This window comes from Natrix helvetica (assembly GCF_964273705.1).
Source record: "Natrix helvetica genome assembly, chromosome: 3".
NCBI lineage: Eukaryota > Metazoa > Chordata > Lepidosauria > Squamata > Natricidae > Natrix > Natrix helvetica.
In genome coordinates, this window is record NC_138549.1 from 138,543,807 (window position 1) to 138,568,234 (window position 24,428).

General features: G+C 41.2%; 1 protein-coding gene across 10 annotated transcripts in view; it reads left to right on the forward strand.

The window, feature by feature from the left end:
• The window catches only part of PPP1R12B (protein phosphatase 1 regulatory subunit 12B), a 126,923-nt gene extending 103,920 nt beyond the window's left edge, over nt 1-23,003 (forward strand). For 5 of the 10 annotated variants that reach the window (XM_081947509.1, XM_081947512.1, XM_081947513.1 and 2 more), the window contains 2 exons: nt 11,995-12,174; nt 17,823-23,003. In XM_081947509.1, coding sequence (XP_081803635.1) covers nt 11,995-12,129 — 135 coding nt within the window. In that variant the 3' untranslated portion in view covers nt 12,130-12,174; nt 17,823-23,003. The remainder of the gene's footprint in view (nt 1-11,994; nt 12,175-17,822) is intronic. The other 5 variants (XM_081947514.1, XM_081947516.1, XM_081947515.1 and 2 more) reach the window with 1 other exon arrangement.
• Nucleotides 23,004-24,428: the final 1,425 nt, after the last annotated feature.

A 24,428-nucleotide genomic window follows, 5' to 3' on the forward strand; every position in this document is an offset into this window, starting at 1 on the left:
CTTAGAAGGCCAGTCTTTCCCAGATTTGCCAGCACAGGGCGTGGCTTCGGCCCAACCCATGGCTGGGCCTTCTGCAACCTTCACGCCCACGGCTGCAGGCCTCAGGCCTACGGAGGGCCAGGAAATGGGCCTTCACCCAGATTTTTATCAAATGATATCTGATGCCATTTCGAGGGGGGTGGATGCAGAGTTACAGCGTAGATCCAACACCCCCAGGGCCTCGTTAGCGCCTAGGGAGGCTTCCACTTCCCAGGCCCAGCCCTCCTCACCCTTTCCCTCTGAATATAGTGAGGAATCTGCATTGATGGAGGAAGGTGAGGTGTTAGATATTGAATTATCCGATGATGAGGGCATTCCAGTGGACCAACCCTCCTCAGGGTTATTTCGCCCAACCTTATTTAAGTCTTTATTATTTAAGGCCAAGGCTACCACTAACATGGGCGGTTCCACCACCCAGGATAGCACCGCTGTGGGATTGGATGCCACGGAGCGCCTGTTTGCAGAGCAGGTTTCAGAACAGGAAGCTATTCCCTGCCCCAAGCTCTTTAGCGATGTCATTCAGAAACAGTGGGCGCAGCCCACTGCTGTGGCCCCCCCTAGCAATGGGGACAAAAAATTATACATTTCCACTCCGGAATTGGAAAAGATTCTCCAATTTCCTTCTGTGGATGCTCCCATTGCGGCCCTGGCATCCCCTGCACTCATTCCTTCGGAGATTTCTGAGGGATTGAAGGCTGAGGACCGCAAGGCCGAAATGGTCATACGTAAGACACATCAAGCAGCGGCCTGGGCCTTACGTGCCGCCTCTGCGGCATCCTTCTTTAATCGTACATCTTTGGTCTGGCTCAGGCAACTACAGGCTAGGCTTGCCCCTGAAGACATGAGACTTCACCAGGACGTCACAAAATTGATGGCGGCTCTAGAATATTCTGCGGATGCCACTCTTAACGCGGCCAAGTTCGCTTCCCGAGCCGTAGTTTCTAATGTAGCCTCTCGTCGCCTGTTGTGGCTTCGCCATTGGCAGGCAGATGTTCGTTCTAAATGGCGTTTGGCTTCCACGCCCTTCAAGGGTGAGGCCCTGTTTGGTTCCGTTCTTGATCCTATTCTTATCGAGACTAGGGACAAACGTAAAGTCCTTCCTTCTGCCACCAGACGCAATGATAGGAGACAGCAACCATATAATAGACGCCAAAACTTCAGGGCTGGGGACTCGGGATTCACCACCACTCCTTACGTTCCCCAATATAACCAAGGTAACCAAGCTCAGGATAGGGGCCAGGACCGCTTCGGTTCTAGGGATAGGAGTCGCCAGCAGTCCCAACCACAGGCTCAGTCTAGGCGGCCCTTTCGAGGGGGCGGTATCCGGTCCTTTCGCAGGTACCAGTGACTCCCAAGGGGAGGGGGCCATAGGCGCTCGGCTTCTGGCCTACACCCATCAATGGGCGGAGACCACATCCGACGCCTGGGCCCTTCAAGTAGTGAGGCAGGGCCTCACTCTGGAGTTTCTGTCCCTCCCACCAAGACGCTTCATCCGTTGTCCGGTACCCAGGTGTCAAGAGAAAAGGCGCCTAATGAACGAAGAGATTCAATACCTCCTGTCCATCGAGGCTATAGAGCAGGTTCCAAAAGGGCAGGAGGGGCTAGGATTTTATTCAATCTTATTCCTAGTTCCCAAAAGCTCAGGAGGATGGCGGGCCATCCTGGATTTAAAGCGGCTCAATCTCTTCATAAAATACCAAAAATTCAAGATGCAGTCCCTCAGAAGCATCTTAGCATCCATACGCCGTGGCGACCTGATGACATCGGTCGACATAAAGGAAGCATACCTCCATGTTCCGATACATCAGGCCCACAGGACGTTTCTACTCTTCCACTATGCAGGCCGTCATTTCCAATATCGGGCCCTGCCTTTTGGCCTATCATCGGCCCCTCGCACGTTTACCAAGCTCCTCGCAGTTGTGGCAGCTTCGCTTCGCACAGTGCCCATACGGGTCAACTGTTATTTAGACGACATCCTACTTCTGTCTTCAACGCGTGCCCAGGCGGTAAGGGACTTGGAAGTCACAATGGACGCTCTGCGCCGCCACGGGTTTGTCCTGAACCTCGCCAAGAGCCACCTACGACCAACCACGTCGTTGCTCCACCTGGGCACGATCATCAACTCCAGGACGTGCGAAGTGTTCCTGTCCCAGGACAGACGGCAGAGCATCTGCGCGCTGGTGAGTCGAATATCATCTCAAAGACTCATTCCCTTGGCCACTCTTTCCCAGTTACTCGGGAAGATGATATCGTGCATCGATGTGGTTCCCTGGGCCCGATTCCACTCTCGCCCTCTCCAGTGGTTCCTGCTCCCCTTCCAGAGAGCTCACACAAGCCACACCCAGATCAAGGTGCGTCTACCACCCGAGCCACTCCGATCCCTCCGATGGTGGGCTTCTTCCAAACTCCTCAGGGGGAGCCCGTTCAAGGAGCCGGATCGCATCCAGGTGACAACAGATGCCAGTCTGTATGGGTGGGGAGCCCATGTACTGGATCGGGTAGCACAGGGCCGATGGTCTAGCCAGGAAATCAACAACAGCATCAACTGGCTGGAACTACGAGCCATCCGGTTGGCCCTCCTGGAGTTCAGGGACATTGTGTCACACAACCACATTCTAGTTCTGATGGACAATGTAGCCTCCAAGGCCCACGTAAATCGCCAAGGGGGCACCCGTTCCAAGGCCCTGATGCTGGAGGCGGAGAAGTTACATCACTGGGCGGAAGCCAGACTGCTGTCACTGAAGGCGGAGCACATTTCAGGCGACTCCAACACGCAGGCAGATTGGTTGAGCCGAGCAACGGTCGACCAAGCGGAATGGCAGCTGCATCCCTCCCTCTTTCGGGAGCTAACTCACCGGTTCGGCACACCGCAGGTGGATCTTTTTGCCCAGCCTTGCAATGCTCAGACAGCCAGATATTACACCCGGTTCCGGACTCAGGGGGCGGAGGGCACGGATGCTCTACGCAGCCCCTGGCCGCCCGGCCTACTGTACGCTTTTCCGCCACTACCGATTCTCCCTCTGGTCATCCAGAAAATATTTCGGAACAGGCGGAGGTTCTCCTAGTGGCGCCAATGTGGCCTCGACGTCCCTGGTACACCGACCTCGTCCATCTGTCCATCAGCCGCCCTTGGCGCATCCCGGACAATCAGATCCAGCTCAACCAGTGGGCTCTCATTCATCCGAATCCTCAGCTCTTGCAGTTAGCTGTGTGGCACGTGAGCGGGCTAAGCTGACCAGTCTTCATTTCTCCAGCGCTGTCATCGACACCATTCAGGCGGCCCGCAGGCCTTCCACTACTCGTATTTACGAAGCCACGTGGCAGGTTTTCTGCAGGTGGTGCCGTCGCAATACCATCGTTCCGACCAGAGCATCAGTTCCCCAGGTCCTCGATTTTCTACAATCGGGCCTAGAGAAGGGATTGGCACCGAACACTCTACGCTGTCAGGTCACCGCTCTGTCCACAGTCCTTAGTGGTGGTCGGGCCCGGTCGCTAACTCAACACGCGCGGGTCAAGGCCTTTCTGAAGGGCGCCTCCAACATCCGGCCTCCAACTGTCCACCGTTATCCTACCTGGGATCTTCCGTTGGTACTCAGGGCGCTTACATCTTCGCCTTTTGAGCCCATCCGCTCCATCAGCTTGCGACTACTCACGCTCAAAACAGCATTCCTGGTGGCCATTACTTCTGCCAGGAGAGTTTCGGAACTGGCCGCTCTCTCAGTTCGGTCTGATCTATGCATATTCCATTCCAACAGAGTGGTTCTCCGTTTGGATCCATCTTTCCTGCCCAAAGTCAATACCTTGTTTCACAGAGCGCAGGAGCTTGTCCTCCCAGACTTTTGCCCGCATCCTTCTCATCCGCAGGAGCGACAGTGGCATCATCTGGACGTTCGGAGGACCCTTCGTCGCTATGTGAAGCGCACGGCTGTATTCCGCAGGACAGAGGCACTCTTTGTCTCATTCCAACTTTCTTCCATGGGGCAGAAAGTTTCCCCCAATACCATCGGACGTTGGTTAAAAGCCTGCATCGCACTAGCTTATGACTCTCAATCCCGGCCGGTCCCCAGACGTATTACTCCTCACTCCACCAGGAGCGCGGCGACAACTGCGGCCTGGTCCACTCAGGCCTCGGTTGAGGATATTTGCAGAGCAGCCACTTGGGCGTCGCCATCCCCATTCATTCGGCACTACAAAGTAGACTCTTACGCTTCGGCTGAGGCATCCTTTGGGCGGCGTGTGCTACAACAGGTACTCGCCTCCTCTGCGGGTCCTGACCAGCCTACTTCCCGCCCTTAGGTCAACTGCTCTGGCATGTCCCATGCTTGGATTCCCCAAGCAGCGCACAGGAGAACGACCGTTGACTTACCTGAACGGTCCTTCTATGTGCGCTGCGAGGGGAATCCAATCCCGCCCGATGATTGGGCTGGTCCGGGTCTTCTCCTCGTGACTTTTGACTTTTGACTTCCATATTCTGGACATGACTTATATTGGACGTGACTTAATAATACCTTCCGACTGCCGTCGTGACTGACTTTGACTTACTTCTCCAACGGCTGTCCTTCGTGCAAAACTGAGTATTCCAGGCAGAGGAGGCGTGGTCATCTAATTTGCATAACTCAGTCTCTAGGCTAATGGACAAAGTTAACCCATGCTTGGATTCCCCTCGCAGCGCACATAGAAGGACCGTTCAGGTAAGTCAACGGTCGTTATGTATGAAAGTCATGAACACTTGTTTTGGGTGAAGCATGATCCCACAGTTAGGATCCCTACCTCAGATTTTATGTGAAATGGAATATCTGTGAGGATTCAGAGAGTTGGGAGGTTTCAGAGTTTGTTTTTTAGAGTCACTTTTTAAAATTCTATGTCAACCAACCTCACCATAATTATAAAATGCTAATGTATACATTTAAATATTTGAAAAGTTCATAATCCACCTTTCAAAACATTTTTTCCAGGGCAGATTACAAAACTTTAAAAACAAATTTAAAATTTAAACTGAAAGTATGCAAACTAAAATTGAAAGCATTATTAAAAGTGTAACTATAAAATTGTAGAAAGAACATAATTTATAAAGTTCTATGGCAGCAAAAAGTGTTAAAAGGTAGGAGCCATGTGACCTCACTTGAGGAACTTTTCGTAAAAGTCCTGTTCCAAGACTGCCCACTTAATATACCTCAGTAAAGATGGTATCTTAAGCAAAGTCTCAGATTTAATCATGTGAATAGGAACGTGTAAAAACAGTTTCTTTCCAATATATCATATCATATGTTCTGTTGGTTTATTTGATGTCCCACGTTTTCTTCAGCTAAAGGCAGTTTGTATATGAATCTTTTTTTTTTGTCCTTACAATAACCTATTAGGTGGACTGAGTTAAGAAAGAGCAACTGGCCAAATCTCATAATGGAAATTTGGTCTTCCCAGTCATAGGGCTGCACTTTAGTTAGTACTTCCCACAGATTCTCTACAGTTAAAATCTGTATCTTCGAATTGGGTTCAGAAACAAACAGAGAGATGTTGAAGATATTTTAGTAATAATGTGATAATGTCCATGATTTGTACAACATGAAGCTATCAAAACTACCAAACAGAAGTCATGATTTCCCTTTGCTGTCTTTAGAAATGTCCATCTACCTTTTCACCTGTTTTCCAGCCAGTAGCTGTTGACAGAGGTGCACTTGATCTGTCACCCTCTCTCTTGTGGATGGGAAAAGTATCAAGGGATTTTATTTAAATACTGGAGATGCCAGTCCTGGCTCTTCTCAAATGTATATCTACTAGTCAGGTTTCTGTTTTCTGAGATATTGGCATAAACTGAGGATTTCTTTCTTTAATTAGCCTGTAGGTTTCTATAAATAATCTTAAGAGGTCCAATTTTCATGAACCCTAGCTTTTGGAAATGTAGGAATTTTGGAAATGTACACAGAATATCTTTATATAGTAACTTTACTCAACCTTTATACTCTCTAAATGGCCATGTCAAAACATGCTGTTTTATAATGGAACCAGCTGCTCAAAAAACTACAGAAGCACATCAAAAAAAATTTTCAAAGATCACTCAAGCTTTTAGATACAACAAAACAAAACAATCCTGCATCCGTTTCCTCCTCCAAAAGAACTATTAAAAAGGTAAAGGTAAGGGTGTCCCCACAGGTTTTACCTCATTAGTCGTCACCAACTTTAGGGGGCGGCGCTCATCTCCCATTTCTTAAACCAAAGAGCCAATGTTATCTTGAGACGTTTCTGCAATCATTTGGCCAACATGACATCACGCCGCTGCACAAAGCATACAGCTAAAGATGGAACGCTGTTATCTTCCCAGTGCTTATATGCAACACCTATTCATCTACTCGCCTTTGCATGCTTTTGACTGCTAGTTTCATGACAAGTGACAGGAGCTACTCCATCTCACGGCATTCAGGTCTCGAACTACCGAGTTGTAGACCTGATCCCAAAGGGGAAATTATTCCTGCATAATTCATTCTCCCTCCCTCCTCCCCGCCCCCTCTCTCATCTTCACCCCTAGTCTTGAAATATGCCTGTTCCATGTCACAATTTGAGAAAAAGTCTCTTGATATCAGTGGATTCGTTGATACGATATTGTTAGGCTTCTGGTTTTCTTGTTTCTTTATTGGGCTTTCAGTTCTTTTCAGACTTAACAAAAAGCTACTTAGTATTTGAGTGGTTGTAGCAGAAATTGTCATCTAAAGTAGCTACTCTTGCTGAATACCCCTTTCTCCAAACACCTGCTCTGAAAAACAGTAAAGTTTTATTTATTGCAATTTCTGATTGCTGAAGTGATATGTTATGCTGCCCTTAGTGGCCTGATAATCCTATATATAGGATAACACTGCTTGCCTGCACAATAGGTACCGTATTTTTCAGAGTATAAGACGCACCAAGGTTTTGAAGAGGCAAATTAAAAAAAAAGTTTTTGTACCCTGCAAACCTCCCAAAAACAGCCCGTTTCTTTTAACAAAAGCATGAATAGCCCTCAGGAGGCTTATAGGGTGCTCCGGGGGGTGGGACAAAAACGAGCAAGAAATGGCCCATTTTTCGTGAAAACGGGCCCGTTTTTTGTCAAAAAAAGGACATGGATAGTCTTTAGGAGGCTTATAGAGTGCTCCTGGAGGCTGGGGGGGGTCATGTTTTGCTCATTTCTGCCCTTCCCAGCCCCCGGGAGCTCTCTGAAAGCCTTCTAAAAGCTATGCATGGCCATTTTGGTGAAGGGGCGGGGTTTCAGGAGGCAAAAAATGCTGTATTCAGTGCATAAGACGCACCCAGATTTTCAGGTTCTTTTTTGAGAGAAAAAGGTGCGTCTTATACTCCGAAAAATACGGCACTTGTTCCTTTCTTTTGTTTGTCTCCTGGTGCTTATTTTCCTATTACATAAGAGGGAATTACAGATTTGCTTGGCTTCTGAAATATTTTTGCTTCAAGAATACAAATTTCTGAACCTTTAAAAACATGATAGCGAGGAAAGCAATTTCTTGACTTACTAGAAATGGTTCCAGTTGCAGAAAAACCTTTAAAGGAAACACTTAAACTGATTTTACTGTATGATTTTTTTTTTGAAGCTGAGCTCCATTTAAATTGAACTCTGTCTCTTTAAAAGAAGACATTTCAGTAGCTCACATTACAATCCAGCTGCAAGAGAAGGGCAGCATCACCTAGCTTGATATACAACATTCCACATGATTGAATGTATTTATAGATGAAATCTTAAAGAATTGAAATGGGAATGTATTTTGATCTATTGTTGATAATGTGTAATATTAGAAGAAATATCAGGATTCTGCTATAGTTACACTGTGCCTTCCTACCATATAACTAGCAAATGCTTTTTTTTTCTTTAAAAAAAGACTTAAAATAACCTACTGTAAATGTGGACGTTCCACCTCTTACTAATGTGAGATGAAGTATATAGCTGTGAATCTATGTTGGAATGTTTTAAAGCACATGACTTGTATGTGTGAAGTTATGACAGTCCCTGATGGCCTTATTCATGAGTTATTTATTGAGGTAACTTTTTCAACAAATACAGTATCCAGTGGTGTGTGTGTGTGTGTGTGTGTGTGTGTGTGTGTGTGAGAGAGAGAGAGAGAGAGAGAGAGAGAGAGAGAGAGAGAGAGAGAGAATAATAAAGAACGTTTTCATCGTGTCTACGTCTTTTGAATGACATCCATTCTTGCACCATATGCTGTATCTGTCTGCAGTTTCTTTTTGTACTAGAGTCACCTTGACTTAATATAGCAAATATACTTACATTTTACCTCACTCTTGCCACTGCTGTTATTTCATTTAGGCTTATTAAATTTTCAAAAAGCTCACTTTTGAATCACATTTCTATTCTGTTGTATAACAACGTTTTTTTTTCTTACTGTCTGCAGCTCACTTACAAAGAGACATAAAAAACTAAACTGATATCTGATTCAAGCAGTGTCATAAAACTCTTAAGGCTGTCTGTTGCCAATATTCCTCAGCATAATAGGAAAAAGATTTTGGCTTACTGAACTATATATATTGTGATTTTAATGGTTTGTGCGTCAGGGTTTTACATCAGAGTATCTTAAGACTACTATAATGGGTGCTAACCAGTGGTGGGTTGCAGGCAGTATGCCCGTACCGGAGCCAGCCCGGAGCACCGGGTACCGTTTCGGTATGGTGCTCCGGAAGGTCCACCCGCCCGCCCTCACTTCCTACTGTCCTTTTACGTCTACAATGCTTCCACGCACAGCGTGTAAGCGCCTGTGCGATGCTCTGCTAACCAGCTGGAGCATCGCGGAGGCTCACAGAAGCACCAAGACGCATGCATGCAATGTGTGTTTGTGTGCGCACGCGCATCCACGTGGACACCAGCAAGCCAGTACAGTTAGAACGGAATCCGCAACCCACCACTGGTGCCAACCATACAGTTTCAAAGGAATATTCTGAAACATTCAGAGGTAGTGCAGGATGCTTTTAAAAGTCAATTCAAAACCTCTCATACAGTTCCTCCTCTAATACAAAGTTGAGAGATACGTCTGATAGATAAAAAGGACTCCCAGGACATATAAAACAGACTTTTAGACTGCTACTGTTCAGCAGATATCTATCAAAATAAAGATGAGCTAAAAATTGTGGTAGGGAGGAGGAGGAGGAGGTTGAAAACTCCAGGTAAAACCAGTTTTTCTCCCTCTTAATTTCAACAGATTTGAGTGCATGGCAGATTTGTATACTGCCATCACCCAACAGGAAAATGAATCTCTTTCCCTCACATACACACACATTGCAGTAAATTACATGTGAATTGCTGTGATGGTATGTGGAAAAGACTTTGGGAGATTAGGCGAAGAGATGGTACCAAGGGAATGGTCAGATAAGAGACAGCAGGTGAATAGTGGGTGGGGCAAGAGGCAGGTTCTGTCAGACTTGCAGGTTTTGGGCCATGTAACTTTAAATTAAGTAGAATTAGTTCATCTGGTTGTGCTTCCTATCCGATCTACCCTGCAAAGCCGGCATCAATCTTGCAAGACTGAAAGTACAATTCCTTCCCCTCCCCATTACAGCCTAGGAAGAGTCTCTTCTGAGCCCCTTGCCTCTCTCACCATCCAGCTATGGGCTAGGCCAGCGATGGCGAACCTTTTTTGGCTCACGTGCCACAAATGGGGGGAGCGCAGGGGGGTTGTGTGCGGGCGTGCCGCACCCATAATGCAATGCGTGACCCCCCCAGTGCGCATGCGCGCACAACAGGCACTCCCCCCATTTTTACATGCTTTTTTCGCCCTCCCCAGGCTCCAGAGGCTTTATAGGAGCTTGGAGAGGGCGAAAAGAGCCCCCCGCTCCCCCCCGGAGGCCCTCCGGAGACTTCAGGGATCGTCCGGAGGCTTCCCTGAAGCCTTCGGAACGCTTAAAACGACCCTCCGAGCAAACTGGGTCGTTTTAAGCGTTCCGAAGGCTTCAGGGAAGCCTCCGGACGGTCCCTGAAGCCTCCGGAGGGCCTCCGGGGGGGCGGGGGGCTCTTTTTGCCCTCCCCAGGCTCCTATAAAGCCTCTGGAGCCTGGGGAAGGCGAAAAATGGCTTTTAAAAACAGTGAACTCAGCTGGCCAGCATGCGCATGCGCATGCGCGCTGGCCAGCTGACAGGGCAGCGCCTCGCGTGCCCTGACAAATGGCTCCGTGTGCCACCTGTGGCACGCGTACCTTAGGTTCGCCATCACTGGGCTAGGCTATCTCTTATTTGATCATATCCTTGGCAGACAAGAGAGTGCTTTAAAAATAAAAGAATAAGAAGCACAAATGTTCAGATACATTTCTGCTGAGCATGAGTGGCTTTGAAGATTAGCCTAAATCATGGCTGTTTGGGGATTTCTAGGAGTATGAAATAAAATGGCTATATATGTGGAGCAAGATTTAGTTAATGTATTTGAAATTGCAGAAATAATAAAGAGGAGGAGCCTGTAATTGAATGTAATTAGAGTTATGGTTTCTAATTTGGAAGCTGGTTGCTTCTACATACCCTTATGAACTATTCTAATCATCACCAAAAAAACCCACAAAAAACAAGATTACTATGGTAGATTTACTGTATCGTGACTTCCCTGGAAATTGTTATTGCAAGGATATATTTATTTTGAATGTAAACATTCTTTTAGCACTATATTCTCTAGCATTAATATACTAGAGAATATAATTATAGTGAGTGTCTTTTAAATTGTTTTGCATTTCTGCATTCGGCCTCATTTACACTTTGAGTTATTAGATAAATAATCTTACATTTTCTTAAGATAACACAAATTTGTCATAGACAGGTTTAGTGGCCTAATTAGGTGCTGCTTGAAGTATTCAGGGTTTATTTAACCTCATTCCAACTTTCACACTGTTTTAGAGGAACTATATTTAACATATTTTGAACATATTTCCTTTTAAAAAAAACGTTTCTTATATAAAGGTTATATCCTAAATTAAATTTTATAAAATTCTAAAAAAAAACAACCTAGAAATCTCTTTATTATGATAGATACTTTTTGAAGAAAATAAAGGTTTTAAATTGTATTTGTATTTTTTAATAAAGTTGGTTCAACTATTCACATATTTTAAAATTGAAATTTCGTGTTTTAAAAGATTCAACCCAAATGATGCCTAGTACTTGAACGATTAACTGAAAAGGGCATTATAAACACAGCACAGACAAACTGAAAGATTTCAGACCTTGTACAAGCACTTTACTAACTTGTACAAATTCACTCTCCTTTTCAAATATTGCTAGCTATTCTGACACTTTTTGGCTCTTGCTCCTTCAATATACGAAGGTGCTTTTGATGGGAAGAGTCAGATCAAGAGATTCATGAAGACACTTTAACTTCTGCACCCAGCTCTTAGATGACAATCTTTCATTAATTGATAGTGGGGAAAAATGTTATGCCCAGAATTGCCCTGATGCCTGTTACAAGTATAATCAAGTTTGTGTACATATGTGCACATATGCATATGCCAGTTTTGACTCCTGACAACAACCTGGATAATTCTCTGCAGTTTTCTTGGTGAGGTTTTTTTGGGAAATGATTTGCCATTGCTTGCTTCCTAGGATTGAGAGAGAGTAGCTGATCCAAAGTCACCCAGCTGGCTTTGTACCTAAGACAGGACTCGAGTTCACGGTCTCTGGATTTCTAACACATTGCCTTAAACTCCACACCAAACTGTTTCTCTTTAATTGCTTTTAGAGCCACAAAATTGTTTACCTCATGATGATGAATTTACCCTTAAATTTGAAGAGTGAGCAGAAGGAACGGCGTCTTTGACTTCTTTTCAGTGTTTCTAACACTTCAGTGTGCTGTTGAGTTTCTTTTGCAATTTCACTGCTGTCCACCTCTCATTGCTGCTCTTTTTCCCCCCTCACGCTTGTCAATTGAATTCACGTTTCTGTGCTTTTTATATTCTGTTTTGTCTTTGTCTATCTCCTCCATATCTCACTTTACAGAACCTTCACCAGCTCAAACAGATTCACACTTTGAGGCAGATGAATGAGCAACTGCTGGCCGAAAACAGGGCTTTGACCCGGGTGGTAGCCAGGCTCTCGCAGTCCGCTGAGCCCCCAGAGTCAGAAGAGCTATAGCACCTCCCCTTCCAGTTGATCTCACCTCTCCTTCCATTCTTCCAGGCAGGTCTTTGCTCTTATTATCTGTTCGAGCTGTCTGCTACTCATTCTGCTTTCTTCCTAAACATGTTTGATAAGGAGGATGCCAGACCAATAGCAATATGCCATTGAATAATTTCCTTTTCAAGTGCTCTTCCCTCAAGGTATAGTCCTTATTTTGGAGATATCATTCCTGATTTGTACTGAAAAATTGTTCCTATTCAAGATATGCTTTTTATGCATGTGAATTTCATATCGGAGAACAATCTCTGGTATAATTAAATTTTTTATTTTGTCTTTACTTTGTCTTTTAAAGACAGTGCTGAATAAAGTATGAATGAAAGAAATAGAATGAATGATCAGAGTATAGGTGTCTGGTTGTCCCAATTAGATTAAGGCAGTATGGTAGAATAACACTGTCTGGCTGACGGCACCCTGAGGAGGCCAACTCTGTGGGAGCTCCCGGAGCTCCTTGGTAAACCAGGGCGCCACCCGGGATCGACACCGGGTCAGAGGCCGCAAAGGCACAACGCGATCCAAGGCCCCAGTGGCTGCCTTAGCCCAGGCTTTCACTAGGGCTTTGGTCAATTTGTGAGCAAGGGATTCAGGAAAAGTCCCAAGCTCCATCAGAAACCTTTCAGGGTCCATCAGGCGCCTGGGGCGGAACCATCTAGTTGGTTCTGCCTCCCTGCGGCAAGGGGTAGCTGTATGGAAGCCAAGCCTGATGAGGAAATGATCAGACCATGACAAGGGTTGGATAGAAATATCCCCTAAATCTAGATCATTCATCCACTGCCCAGAGACAAAAATCAGGTCGAGCGTGTGTCCCCTGTTATTTGGTGTATAAGACGCACCCAAATTTTCACTCTTGGGGGGGGGGTGGTGCGTCTTATACTCCTAAAAATACGGTAGGTTGAATTCTGAACACATGTCTAGTGTAGTATTCCTATTTTTGCCACAAATTATGATTAACATTTTTCATATTTTATATATTACTTTGAGACATAGGAACCAGTACTAAGTTACTCAATTTTCTTCAATAATATTTCATAAACATCTAGAATGTGACATTTCAATAATGCTGTGATACAGTAGAGCTACATCTTTCAGATGAACTTTTTCTCATTAACCTCTATGCCAGAGAAGGCAGCTAATAATGCATTTAAGACTCTAGACCAGTCAGCTCCTCAAGGAGCAGCTGGACAGGAGAGCATTCCCACAAATATATCTTGTAGACCAGTTGTGTCACAAGACTACTACAGTACAGTCTATGTGGATTACCCTTGAAGAGCATGCAGAAGCTTCAACTAATGTGGAATTCATTAGCACATGCAATATTGGGTGTCATAGTACACCCAATTGACAAGGCTACATGAGCTACACTGATTCCTGGTAGGTTTCCAAGTGCAGTTCAAGGTTCTGGTTGTCACCTCTAAAGCACTGAACAGCATGAGGCTAGGTTACTTGTAGAACCCAATGGTTTCTACTGATCTCACTCCATAAGAGAGTGAGCACGCTCTGAGTCTCATTTCTCATCAGTGACTCTTGATGGCCCCTATGAAATGTGCTTTCTCTGTCATAATACTTGTCTTATGGAATAGCCTCCCCTGAGATATGGACAGCACTGACCCTGGTAGCCATACAGAAGGCCATGAAAACCTCCTTTACTCCCATCCCAGGGCATTGAGTTTAAGATGTTAATGGAACCTTAGTACAGGTATGACCATATTTGTTTTATCAATAGTAAGATTTTTAAAGGTCTCAATCTAGTTTTTCTGTAATGAATTTGTGCGTTTTTGATGATGTTTTTATTTCTCTTCACTGTCCAGAATTCATTTTGTTAGATGAGCAGCTATATAAATGTGTTCAATGAATAAATTATGTCTTCTAATTCTTTTGGTTCCAAGGAAACTCTGAAGATCATTGGCTTGATCTTGAAAATCCAGTGTTTCTTTCATACCGTCTTGTCTCAGATCTACAATTTTCGGTTTAAAGTAAAATTGATTGTAATTGGTGTTTATAATATTTGTGCTGGTGGTTGTTGTTGTTACAGTATAAATTCACCTTGTATCTGTCCTTAATTAATTAATCATAGATGCCATTAAATCAGGTTTAACTCCCTATTGCTTGCATCGACAAACACTCCATTTTAACATATCTCTAGCAGTAGTTGGAAACTGCATTCACTCCTAGGTGGAAGGTGGATGGATAGAATCTATATCAGGGGTGCCAAACTCAAGGCACGGGAGGCTGGATCCAGCCCATGGAATGCTTAGATCTGGCCCATGGGGCCACCCTAGAAACGACAATAGACTGGCCCATGGTTCCTCTGCCAGGGAAAACTGAGCTCAGGTGGGCCACAGGTGGCCCATCCGAGCTCCGTTTTCATTGGCAGAGGGTGGCAGGAGGCTGTCGCAGCAGAAAACGGAGCTCGGGAGCCCATTTTTGCTGGCAGAGTGCTTGGGCCACCACCGCTGCTCCTGACATGAGTGATGTTGAACTGGCCACACCCACCCTAGCCCCCTGAAGTCAAACATAACCCTGATGCAGCCCTCAATGAAATCAAGTTTGACACCCCTGATCTGTATGATGATACCTGGAATAACTTTTATCTTTTGCATATCCAAGAACAAAGTTCTCGATTATCTAAGAGTGGGCAGAGTTCTCTGTGATCTAAATTCTGCTACATGTGGATTGGATCCTTACTACCTTGCTAATGAATATCACTGGATAACTGCCATCCTGTACTCAAAATCTCCTTTTTTGGGAAGGATGTTGAAAAAGTGCCAGGACCAAAATTTGTATCCATGGTAGTTTGAACTGAGGCTTCTATATTGTGCGCAAATCACACTGGTCCCCCACATGGGACTCTCATAGGACTTGAATAGAAAGAGTGTAATCATCCTGGTCCTCCTAAATTTCTCAGTGTTTGTTAACCACAGTATCATAAGTAGATTGCCTGGGAGTTCTGAGAGTTGAAGGTGCCAGAATACAGTGGTTCGACTCCAGCCTTAGTGTGCATGTCCAATAAGTGGTGGCTGGGACAAAAGTTGAACCCTCAAATATTCCCTCATATGAGTACTATGAGACTTCAGGCCTTTCCCTCTTCCTGTTTAGTATTTTCACGAAAGTGTTGGAAGATGCCATTCACCCATTAAAATTGAAATTAGCATGTTGATAACTTCTAGGTGTATAGCTTTACTCATCACTGCTTTTAAAACCTTATCTGGCCAGAGAGCACCTATCAAGGATCTCCATATGCATGATGAGAGGAGCATGATGCCTGGTGGAAAGCATTCTCTGTGAAGGTTCCACCCTATGGAACAGCCCATTTCTTGGGGCTAGGATGAGCCTATGCTCATGGCCTCTATAATTAGTAAAGAAATGGTTCTTTCAGAATACCTTTAGAATTGTGAGGGCATTGATAATAAAATTAGTTTGCATGCATAAACATATGTACAGCATATGTGTATGTACAATATATATGATAGAGAGAGAGACAGAAAGACAGACAGTCAGAAATAGCTATCTAGACAGTAGATAAATTACAAAAGTAAAATAACACATAGCTCTTCCAAGAATTTTCTCAAATTTCTTAAAATCCAGTCATTTACTTTTATCTATAGCCTTTCTTTTCTTTTACACATTTGTCAACTTTGCAAAGCCTCTCACCTCCCCCCCAGCCCATCTATTTGAATCAGATGCTCAAACTATGATGATTAATGAAATTGGAAGTCTGTCTAGTCTCAGGTTGACTTTTTTCCCCCAGTCCATGGTAAACTTCTTTAAAATATATAAATGAAAGGTTCCACAGTATTTTTCTCAATCTCCCACTTTCACAGATATACCTATCTATATCAGTTATAGTAATCTCACTATTTAGCTCAGAGCTGAAGACAGACCTCGATAAAGCCCTTCCTTGATTAAAAAAAAGGAAAAACAAATAAGAAAATATGTATGTTGTTTTTCTAACCCACTATTGTGGAGTTACTATTGTTAGAAATAGCCTCACCAGTGTTGGATTCGTTTAAAGTGAATAGATTCTATTAGCTTGTTAGTCAGGATTTTGTTTTTTTGAGTGTCTCACTACCTATAGAGAAAATAATTCAGGAATGATTTAAGAAAAAAAACGGGAATTAAATGCATTTTCAGAAATATTTTTGATTTGTTTGATGGATTGATTAATTTGGATCCCTTTCCTTCATCATGCCTTGCCAATTCAATTCAAAATATTGCCTCTCCTTTTTATGACTAAGCCTTTAAGGATTGCTTAATTTCAACATGTTTGCTTGACTGAGAAAAGAATATACACATTTTTATGCTATCATATGGCAATATAAACTTACATTGAGTTATTAGTAGCCAATATTGTGTATTTATATTGGCAAGAGATCCCAATTAAATTTGTGTTTGTGGCTCCATCTAAAGTAGATTACAAATATTTCACCTCATTGATAAATGATCCCCTTTCTTTGGGGATCAGCTGTCAAAGGTGTTTCAGTACTCCTCATCTTATCAAGCACTGTCATTTCTTTCAACAGAAACCTGCCTATAGGAATTCTTGGGAGTTGACTGGAGGCATATGGAAAGTATGCCTCCTTTGTTAAATATGTATGTGCACAAGCTGACTTATTTTGTAAACTATTAAGAATGCAAATCTCTGGCCCAAAGTAGCTTACTCTTGAATATTCTTGCCTAAGAATCACTTGGCATTTCTAAGCACACTTTACTAATACCACTTTTTTCATAGTCCAAATTGTTAATCAACTAAAATGACATTTTACATTTCAAAAATGAAGGAAATTTAACTCAACATACCTTTTATTAGTTTATTTTGTGGAACACCCGAGAAATTGAAAAGTGGAAAAGTGACAAAAATCATTGAAAACCGGCAAAATTTTACTAAAAATATTTTCCCCAAAGAAGTTCATGCCATTTTCTTTTCTACAGATATGTGAAATATGAATTGAAATAATAAAACCTGGTTTTTGAGCAACTTATCATTACTTACTGGTATGTTTGTACTCTATAATATGTAACAGAAGGTCTACCTAAACCAGACTCTTAGATCCATAACAGATTTGTCACACAAAGTGAGATATGCATAATTTGCTCTAAAGTGTTTAAAGTTAAGTCAATTTCCTTTCAAAATTGAAAACAAAAGACTATTCTTTTTCCAAATGTAATTAAGTTTATTATTAAAATGAAAACTGGATGTTATAAAAAGGATAGAGGTTTATTGGTTATCTTATTTTGAGAGGTAAGTCTGAAGAGAGGTACCCATAGTATTTTCTGTCTTATGCATCAAAATAACTTGACTAATTTGTGGTATTTTATGCCTTGTTATGACTGAGAGCAAGACATCATTTTGTTGCTCTGTTTTTGCCAGTGAAATCATTTCGGTCAATGCATAATTTACTGTTCTGCATATATCTGGGATAAGTTCCCTCTTCTGTTTTAGGAAGGTAAAATACTCTTACGTTGAGTAGGCAGAGTTGGCCATATGCTAAGCAAAAGCCATTTATAGGAATACAGATTACTACTGTATAAAAAGAGTACTGTAGTCTTTTTTCTCCTCTCCCTACTTTGCCTCCTCCCCACCCCAGTGGCTGGAATGTTCTGGGACACTCAGCACAGAAATGTTTTGATTCTCTGTCTTGTCTTTGAAACAGGTTTTGACAGATCTGAAGTCAGACAATCAGCGGCTGAAAGATGAGAATGGAGCACTCATCCGAGTCATCAGTAAACTCTCAAAGTAGCCTATTGAACAAAGGATGGACAGAAAGAGGAGATTTTTGTGCACAAGCTGCCAACCCTGCCACCGACTTCCGATCTTCCAGTTGAAAGAACTATTGGCAATTTAGCCATGGACCAGTTGGCAACACACACAGCTCCTTGCACTTGCTGGGCATTTTTATTTTGCACAGTGCTTACCCCGCCCCTTTCTTCTAAAAGCATGCCTCACCACAAGTTTATTATTTTTACAATATTGAAGTAATTTATTCAAAAGGACAAAGAGTGATTGGCACTGTCTGAACTACTCAAACCATCTGCTGTAAACCCAATAAGTATCCAATCTTAATCCGATTTAAAGAAGCATCTACTGTAATAAGTGATATAGAAGTGACTATGGTGTCAATCGAACATGTCTTAAGATACTGTCATGGAATAGGAATGGGGAATGAAATGGAATTACTCTTCCTTCTGGAATTTGGGAGTCTGCAGTCTGTGAAAAACTTGTTGGCTTATTTCTTTGGGAGTCTCATAATGGTCTCTTGCCCTGGAAATGCATATTCTACATATCTCTCAGTACTTGACTGATTTATTTAATGTTAGATTTGAAATCAGTTTAATATTGGGGCCCAATAATTGTTTTTTCCTTTCCATCTGGTGTTTTCTCTAGGACTATTTAATAGATGATTACACCTTATAACTCTCACATTTTTTGCATTCTTTTTTCCCAATAATTCTGATGGAAGGACATCTAACGGCAAAAAATTGCTTAGGGTAGATTTCCACTTGTATAAAATATCCATGCAGGATGTATCTCTGCACAAGATATCAGCATATCTTTCTATAAGCAAAATGATTCATTTACCACTGAAGTAATAACATTGCATAAAAATCAGGGCAAATAAGTTGGATTTAAGACAATGTTCATTAGGTGCAAAGCTGAAAACACAAAAGCGTTCTCAGAGTTTAACATGGAAGAAGGCTGGTGGTTTGAGCTGCTTAGTCCTGTGAAAAATGCTGTCTCAAATCTTGGTGGAAAACCTTGATAAAAATTATACTACTAATGTTTGAGACGTTTAATGCAATGTTTCATTTGCACAGTTGTAAACATAAATGCACTTGTCATTAATATCAATAGTAAGATCAATAGCACTCACGCCCTGGTTTCTGGTCATGCTGGAAATGAATGCATTAACTTTCATAGATTCTCAGAATACTAGTGGCTTCAGAGACTCTGCTTCTCTGGTTATAACAATGAGATTCCACTTGCAGCACTTAATATATTTTTTCCAAATCCTGACCACTGCTTTTCTTTTCTTTCTTCCTTTGTATTCCAAAGCATGATATCACATTTTGAAGCTATACTTTTTGGTCTGGATTTAGTCAGCTTTCACAATTTATTAGAACAGAGTCTTTGGGATTTAAGAAAAGCAGCTTATACATAGATACAAGTGAGCAGTAGTACTTCAGGCCTTTTTGCCATCATTGCTCAATGGTGGAACACAATATGGCTTTTTAAACATCTATTGTGGACTACTATAACAAAGAGGTGACTGATCTTTTTCTCTTTCATCTTTTTGTTCTGTATTCTCGTGTATTTTTCTTGCTTTTATTGGCTACAAAGAAATGCAGAATTCTGTTAAGAGCCAGCTGTTAAGAGTTGCCACCTGTGAGCTGACTTAATTCAGATATTGGTTGTCTGGTGTAGTTGATCAGTGCATTCACAATACTTAAGAGCTTTCTAATTTAGCTCTGAGGCTCTCAGCAACCCTTTAGTTTCCTCTGCCCCCCCCCCTTTTTGGAAACTTTGGATATTGTCCAGATTTCAAGGTGTGGCTAACAATTATATGTGAAAGTTAAGTACATTTTGACATTGTAATGAATTTTATTCATGATATTGCTTTTGTACTGCCTAACTTATTTCAGCCCCATAGAGGATTACAGAGGGATATGAACAAAAGATTTTTAGTTGGTCCTGTCAAACTCTTACCATAAACAATCATGGAAATGAAAAAAGAATCATTCCGTAAGAGGTCCTGCATAGTACTACTGTTATTTTATGTCTGGAATATAGTAACTTAAATTAACCCTAATTTTAATATCCAGAAATCTAAGGACAAATATAAATAAGGGCTACTATGAAGAATTGTGCCCTATCTAGTAAAGAGTTGGAATTAGATCAAATTGAATTTTGCCTAGAATTATCTGAGCTGATTAATCATGAAACAATCCAATATGCTCATCATAAAATGATTGGGAGGGTGGGGAAGAGATTATTCCTTAGGATGTCAGTAAAATGAATGGCAACAATCAACAACATTTTAGGCCTAAATATATTTTTCTTCTATTTCAAGGATTTCAAATCACCTTTAAACTGTTAAATGGACCATTTTTATCCTGAGGCAAAGAAAATTTAGTCCATTTTTAAAAGCTGAAATATGAATGAGATTTGTTCCTTCTCTCAAAAAATAGTGAAAAGGAAAATGTTGAATAAAAGTTATTTATTTCATTTGAATTCAAGAATATAACTACTAACTCAAGAACTAGTATATGTTTTAAAATTTTCATTTGAAACCAGGAAGTATTTTCAAGAAACTTCCTGATTTAATGAAGGGCTGAATGTGTGGACAGGCAAAAGGCATATTCATGTTTAAATCAAATTATTTTAAGTTTTTTATATGATCAAATAAACTTGCCTCAAGAATTCAGGACACCTCTTTGTTTTTAAAGGATATCAAGAACGAAAATATTATTCCCCTCACTGGTTGTTGCTCTGACCCAATTAAGTTTAGATTTATATGAATGTTCTATTTTAATTGTTCAGGAAGCTAAAATGTTCTCTGCATAAGTCGCAAATGATAGAGGAGAATAGTTGAAAGTTTAGCCTGTGACACGAAAGCTTTCAAGCTTGTGGATGATAGAAGTTTTTATTTAAAATGGGAAATGAATGGTTCTGTTTTGGTTCTTCTTCCTGAAAGCTTTCACCAATGAATTTTTCCATATCTAAGATTTTAAAAATCTTTGTGCAAGTCCTTTAAGAAGCATAAGAAGAAGCACAATTTTATTCCTTGCAAATGGGGAAGTTCCATGGGATTTGTCTGGTAAGAATTAAATTTCATATGAAACTAAAGGTACTATGTGTTAAAAGAACTAAGTATAGGAAAACAAACATAAATAGGGAAGAAAGTCTTAATAGCCATTTAGTGATAAATTGGTTTACTTTACGAGAAGGCTGTCTTCCTAGTAATATGGATAAACTGCTCATAGAAAATAAAAGGATGAAGGAAAAACGGGTACGTAAGTGCAAGAGCAAGTATATATGAATACATTTGAATTTAGAAAAGTTTGCTTAGTATTTATTTATTTCTGTCCGTATTGTTTTACTGTTAATGGAAACAATTCATGGATGAAATCTGGATGATCAGGGAGCATTAAATGAATCTAACTTGATCATTTTCCAATGCATATGCACTTGATTTTTACTATTGGAAGCTAGTGCAGTCATTGATATCTATCACTTCTTTTCTCTTAAGGGATGTTTATATTAATAATTACCATTTAAAACACTTATTCCCATGGAATAATTCAAAGTATAAGGCTAATCATGTTGCTGTTTGCTGATAGAGCATTAAATATAAATTAAACACAAACCCTGGACTATCACTGATATATAAAGATTAAGGTTTGTTATTTCTTAGGACAAAAATGAGATATCTGTGGCCCTTCAAGTGTTCCTAAAATCTCAGCATCCCTCACCATTTAACATGATGGTTGAGACTTCTGTAGTTCAGTAATTTCAGGAGCCTTCACTCCCCCCTTCCCCCCCATTCCTGCTTTAGACTAAAGTTAACATTTGTCCCTAACTGAATGATATAAATGTAAAGAAAATGTAAAATATATATCCCTTCTGGGACATTAATGAATTCCCCACCCATAAAAATATTTTGTTATTATGAAGAGCAAAATGTAGTCCTTTGCCCCCATTTAAACCTAATCCATTAGGTCATCAAGTTCTCTTTTCAAATTACTAGGATGTAAAAAAGTAACCAAAACCTCCCCCAAATTGTGAAGAGTTTGAGGAAAAGTGCCCCAGTGTACAGTACAGGAAGACTTCCACAGTGTATATGCAAATGTCTTTCAATATATCCCTTTCAATTCTATCTATTCAATTCAATTCTATCAGAACCTAAAAATGAACTTGTTTTGAAGGATTTTTTGCAAGCAAATTGAATGTCCCGTCACAAAGAATGTACTTCGTCCTTGTCCACTCTTATACATTTTTATGAAGTCCCTCAGCTTTGATACAACAGGCTTCATTTTCCCCATCTTTGACCTTCCAGCTCCACTCAGCCTGCTGCCATATTAGCTGACCTGGGAGAGAAGCTTCTGGCTTAGGGATATTAAACATGGGAAGCAGAAGGTCTGTATCTCAAAGGCAACTGTAATATCTTTGTTTCAAGCTTTCAGTTTCCCAGAGCTTTTTCTTTGAATGGTGTGTTTCGATCACATTTATTCTGTGTTTGAAATCTTTTTTGTGTGATTCTACTAGAGGCAGCATGTTCCAAGAAGAGTTTGTTTTTGTTTTACCAAGATTACTTCTTAGCAACTTACTGATAAATTCATCCATTCCCCAAGATTCCTTTATTTCTTGGGGCAAGTTGAACTCTGGGTGAATATAAATTTGTAGGTTCTTGAGCTAACAGAAGGGTTAAAATCAGCTGCATATCTTTCCACTCCTGACTTTTTAGTATATAATATTGAGGAAAGTCAAAATCCGTTACTGTAAAAGCTATTCCTGAAAAAAGAACAGCATCCTGCTGTTGGCTCATTAAGTTCCCACATGCAAATATTCTAAGTGTTATCTGTTTTTAAAAAATGTTTTACAACTCTTTGTAAATAATTAATTGGAGAAAAGAGTGGCTTGTGTGTGAAGGAAGAGAATGTATTTTTATGCAACTTTTTTTGAGTGGCCTTCCAAATTTTGAGATGAATGCTTTTGTTTTCCTGATTGTTACATAGTATTCTAAGTATTATATGTTTGAAAGTTTGGGAATAATATTCACATCTATAATGCTTGTAAACACAACAGTATTTATAAATGAATAAAACAAATGCTTTAACACTGTCCTAGTGTCTTAACTAATGAAAGCGTGTTTTCCTACAGTTGACTTATTTCCTTAATGATTTTCTCTTTTGATTCAAGTTTCCTCGCCACTTCATATATTAGTACTGCATTTGTTTGCCTACCTAATATCATAGTGCTAAGCATAATCAGATGTAAAAATGAAGCAGTGGTATTGAGAATTTGTCTGAAAAATGTGGTGAATCAAGTCAGATGAGGAATTCTGATATGAGGAAGTTCAGCTTGTTACAGAAGGATTTCACATTGTGGTGAAGACATATGAACATTCTGCCATGCTATTTAAAATGACTTTTAAAAATAATTTTTATTTTTTGAATAAACACAAACATGACTTTCTGAGATGCAGAAAGGATCTGTATTTCCTCCTTAAGTGGCAAATGATAAAAAACTATCTGTCTACAACTTGGTTCAAGATGCAAATAGGGAATTTCAGACGCTGAGACTCTGTATAGAGGCACTAATCTGTGCAGTTCTTGGTATCCTCTGAGCTTGGTTGTTTTCTTGTAGTTGTATCATTACCCAACAGGCAACCTCATCAGTGCTGGAAGGGAATGGGGCTTGCTTTCTGTTTATATACAAGTGGTTTTTCCTGTCAGTGTTGGTGGGAGTATGAATTAGTGTACTTGGGTAAGGCACTAATCTTATCAATTAACTTTTAAATACCAGAACCTTGATAGACATGAACACATGGTCCTGCTTCATTTACTTAGATAGGAGGACATTTTTTTCCTGGAGAGGCTGAGCCACTCATACAGTAGGATGAAGAGCGTGTTGCCACATACGGCAAAGCTTCTGTATGACCAAAAGCAGCTGATGCATATCAGATGCATAAAAGGAAGGATACACACACACACACACACACACAATATTGCCAAAAGTATTCGTTCACCCATCCACATAATCAGACTCAGTTGTGAGCAAATACTTTTGGCAATATAGTGTGTGTGTATGTATATACATATACATACATATATATACATATACATACATACATACATACATATACATACACATATATACATACATATATAGATACATATATATGTGTATGTGTGTATATATACACACACACACACACACACATATACATACACACCTTTTCGTCCTTGCTTTATTAATAATTCCTGTAGACAATTGCTTTTTGTGGGGGAAGACAAATACATTTTTATTAAATCCACGGAGGCGGTTTTGTTTTAATGAGAATTGCTGAAAGAAAGCTACCATCAGCATTCCATATTGTAGGAAAGGAAATAATTCTTCTTCAACAGCACCCACCTAGGGTTTTCATGCAAGAGCAATTGTCATGGCTGCAACTCACCTGTGGCAGCAATCTTAATGGTGTGTTTTCTATAGAAGATATTCAAATGTGATCTCAAAAGATTGGGATATTTGTGGAGAAATC